The sequence below is a fragment of the Penaeus chinensis genome, chromosome 31 (genome assembly GCF_019202785.1).
Source record: "Penaeus chinensis breed Huanghai No. 1 chromosome 31, ASM1920278v2, whole genome shotgun sequence".
Lineage (NCBI taxonomy): Eukaryota > Metazoa > Arthropoda > Malacostraca > Decapoda > Penaeidae > Penaeus > Penaeus chinensis.
Window position 1 is genome coordinate 2,507,625 of NC_061849.1, and position 4,433 is coordinate 2,512,057.

At 44.7% G+C, this 4,433-nt stretch overlaps 1 protein-coding gene across 1 annotated transcript in view; it reads right to left on the bottom strand.

The window, feature by feature from the left end:
• The window catches only part of LOC125041699 (terminal nucleotidyltransferase 4B-like), a 26,227-nt gene extending 22,324 nt beyond the window's left edge, over positions 1-3,903 (bottom strand). The window contains exon 1 of the mRNA XM_047636897.1: positions 3,374-3,903. Coding sequence (XP_047492853.1) covers positions 3,374-3,732 — 359 coding nt within the window. The 5' untranslated portion in view covers positions 3,733-3,903. The remainder of the gene's footprint in view (positions 1-3,373) is intronic.
• Between the last annotated feature and the right edge of the window lie 530 nt (positions 3,904-4,433).

Consider the following 4,433-nt stretch of genomic DNA (forward strand, 5'->3'; position numbering starts at 1 on the left):
GTCCTTTATAATATTGAGTGACATGACAAAGCAAAGTGCCTCTTTATCCCACTGAAACATCATTACAAAAGGGTTTCCACAACTTTGAATATCTGACTTTTCAGGTCACAATCAAATACAACGTTTCACTGTCAAACAGATTTGTTGAACAAGAAATGCCCCAAGATTCATGCAATGAGGAAATAAAACCGCTAAAGACAACCTCCTTCAATTATTAATATCAATCCCATCTGAAGCAGGTGTCAAGACTCCAAGTATCTTATCATCTCCACTCCCTATCAGCCCTCTTTTTCATTCTTGCCTTAAGCTGCCATGTAAAAACCTAAATCCTAAAAATCTTGTAGAAGAAGGAATAAGCTTAGTGCATAAGCTGGGGGGGGGGGGGGGGTTGCTCCTCTGTTCTGATCGTCACAAACTCGTGCCTCAAAGCCTAACCACTTAAAGGAAAAAAAAAAAAAAAAAAGTACAAATGAATTTCCACAACAATCATATACACCAATCCTCCTTATAACTAGATCAAACCCTGAAGTTCTCATGACACTGAGTATGCCTAATGAGGCACAAGCACTAAGTAATTGACTCCGGTCCATTCATGGGAAAACATGACCACACACCTCCCATGTATAACAATAGTACTGGCCCTCCGGTCTCTTACCCGGAGTGACCTAGGTTCGAGGCCAGGTCAGGGAGGATTGTTATACACCTATATCAATGCGGTATTGCATTATTCCATCCTCCCAGTTCATGTTGCATACCTGGGAAAAATAGATATGTCCTCCCCATTCCTAGCTCTGCTGAAGTGTTACCCTATTGCCAAATCTAATCCACTGATGTACTTTTAATATATTTTACGAAAAGATCACCAGTTTTTATATGGCTTGCTGGATTTTCCTTCTTTTCTTTTTATTTCCTTTCTGGAGAGGGGGAGCAGGAATATATATATAAAAAAAAATAAAAATTAAGTAATGGCCTGAACGAACACATGAAATATTGGGTATGAAAAATAATCCACACACAGGGTAGGTCTGACTACAATTGCTTAACAAAGATCAGTGGTGTCATGGTTCACAGTCTCTGATCTTCATGCACCAGCAAGTATTTTATGGCAAGACAGAACGTGTAGATCTCCCTCGTGGTCAACTGTCGAAGAAGTATCCAGTCCAAGTTCTTGCTAAAAGTACAAGTCAAGGTTCATTATTCCTCGCTTTTGCACAGAGGGCAAGATGTCCCCTGATGCGCTCCTATTCTGGATACTTAGCTTTTCTCCTCTTAGCTTGTAATACATCTATACAGAAGGTTAGTGTAAGGTGATTAAAATCTTAAGTCATCCTGTAATCAATATGCATTCCCTGACATGTGATAATTCCTCATGCACATTATCAGTCTCATCACACAGTGCTATCAGTACCATCATACAGCGTCAGCAGTATTCTAATGCCAGTATTTCATAAACCAAAAGTTTATAACTATTAATAATCTCTATTACATTATCCTTTCATAACTCAAGACACTTTTGCTAACTTTTATAATATCTCCTATAGCTACTATAACATATAAATGCTCCTTGCTATGACTTTTTTTTATATAACACCTTAATTTCCTCTTTTTTTTTCTTTTTTACATACCACTATATATATATTCATTAAACTATGAACTGCTTCAGCAACAGCATGCACCAGATATACATACTAGGATATGTAAAAACCATTATAATCCAAAACCAGAGAAAAAAAAAAGCAAGACCTAGATAAAAGCACACAAAACAATCAAACTTGTAATAACAATAACTAATAAAATTCTAAAAACTCAGAATCTGCACATCAAAACCATCTAAACTGCTCTTTGCCTTACCCTCAGAGATGAGCTGCCACACCCACATCTACTCAATCCTCTATTTTTCCCCGTACAAAGCTCAGAATTCTAAATCAAAACCATGGACCTATGACACGCCCACCCTGACTGTCAAGCTCACTGCTCTCCTGCTTAAAACTTGCATGTCCCCTTGACTGTAAAGTGCCGCTATAGCATGTGCACATAGCGGATCTTTTCCTCCTAGGACTTCAACTGACCATTAGAGACAGTAGTTTTTCCCCTAGAAAAAAAATATATATGGGCAAAATAAAATGACCACCACTTGCTTAAAATCACAAATTCGGCACATATCAGAATTTCATAAATCCTTCGCAAAACTTTTTGCCTTTTTCGTCCTGTGAAAATCAAAATCACTTTTCGAAATTAGGTCACTGAATACCATGTTCATTTTCTTATATAAAAATGCTACCACCTATCAGCAGCAACCGACAATTACACGAATATCAAAAAAAAGTTTAAAGAGCATTATATTTCTGTACAAATTTGTTAATACAAGCTCTTGCTGAGTGAACTGATGGCAGAATGACAAACATGAGGGTATTCAATGCTCCAACGTAACTTTAGAAATGTAAGCAGACCAAGCACCTATCCCAAGGCTGAAAATTTGTCAGTGTACAACAGGAATATCTGATCATGGCATCAACACACCAAGTGTTTTGCCTTCGCATAATGTACTCGACAAAAAGGGCAGACTAGAAACACATTTATTTTATCTTACAAACACAGGCACTAAAAGGTTTCCGAGAATAAGTATGGCAATAATTAATTTTCTCAACCTTTTCACACTGATATGCTAAAAACTCTGGGGCTTATGAAAATTATGCAAGCAATTCCCACGCCTACTACTGCCACACGCCCAAAGGAACAGACACACAACCTGCCCACAATTCCCTTGGCAAACAAAACTGAAAATATCATTCAAACCCTAGTCTTTTACAGTTGAATACTTAAATCTACCTCCCTGCCTGTCTGCCAACCTACCTGCCTGTCTGTCTGTCTGCCTGCCTGCCTGCCTGCCTGCCTGCCTGCCTGCCTGCCTGCCTGCCTGCCTGCCTGCCTGCCTGCCTGCCTGCCTGCCTGCCTGCCTGCCTGCCTGTCTGCCTGTCTGCCTGTCTGCCTGCCTGTCTGCCTGTCTGCCTGTCTGCCTGTCTGCCTGTCTGCCTGCCTGTCTGCCTGTCTGCCTGCCTGTCTGCTTGCCTGTCTGCCTGCCTGCCTGTCTGCCTGCCTGCCTGCCTGCCTGTTTGCATGCCTGCCTGCCTGCCTGTTTGCATGCCTGCCTGCCTGCCTGTCTGCATGCCTGCCTGTCTGTCTGCATGCCTGCCTGCCTGTCTGCATGCCTGCCTGCCTGTCAACCTACTTGCCTGTCTATTTGCCTGCCTGTCTATTTTCCTGATTGCCTGCCTGCCTGTCTATTTGCCTGCCTGCCTGCCTGCCTATTTGCCTGATTGCCTCTGCCCGCCCGCCCTCGCCCGCCCTGCCCGCCGTCCCGCCCGGCACTCACCCGACCACCCCCAGGTCGTAGGAGGCCTCGGGGCGCCTCCAGGGGCATCCTCCGAAGCGCCCGATGAGGTTCTTGTGGTTCTGGTTGAGGCCGTAGGTGCTGGCCCGGTTCTCGCGTTTCCTCTTGGTGCGGTTGTAGTAACTGTTGTTCACGGTGTTATTTTTGTTGCTAGTCCTCTCGGGGGCACTGACGGCAATGAACTCGGGCGCGGCGGCGGTGGTGGTGGAGGAGGAGACGTTGTTGTTGTCGGCGTTGAGGTTCATGTTGTCGAGGCCTTGCTGAGCGGACCAGATCCTGGCCCAGAGCTCCCTGGCTGGACCCTGCTGTTCCGGCTGATACCACCCTATGCTGGGATCCATATGACCCTTGCGACAGCCACGCGCACGCACACAGCCCGTATGCACCTGTATCCACTGTGCTCGACACTTTCAGGCATTAAATTCGACATATAATCAATTAGTTTGGGCGTCGAGACGAGAGCGACGGAGAGACACACACGCCATAACCAACTGAATCTTCACGCACGCGCACGTCCGTCACACGCGCATTTGGGCCCCGGGTTAAATAAAACCCGTGGCTCCAGCGGGGGTTTTAGTTGTATTTTCTCTGGATTATTAATTTGTCTCGCTTCGTCAAGTTCTAAATTATTTTGACTTGATTCTTTATCTTCTTAATGACTATAGTTTTTCGTGCCAGCCCGAGAGCCATTCTGCCAAACGTCCAAAACGTCCATGAGGTCGGAAACGTGGCAACGCCGCGCTGAAATGCGATCGCGGCATGCAAGGCTGTGCAATGTTGCGCATCCAAGGGAAGTTGCATCTGATCTGGCACGTAACTTTCTTGATCTTGACCTCTCGACCTTACCTGACACCAGGAGACACAACGAATAGGTAAGCTTGCCTCTGGGGTTAATGACAGGAGCGCTGGCCTCAGAGGGCTGAAGTTCTGCACGTTTTACTAGTAAATTCTATTGCCTGTCGCAGCCGTGTCTCTCTCGCTGAATGAACAGTTGCTTAAAACTTATTTCGAAGGACAGGTGTTAGATTTACAAAGCTGAGAA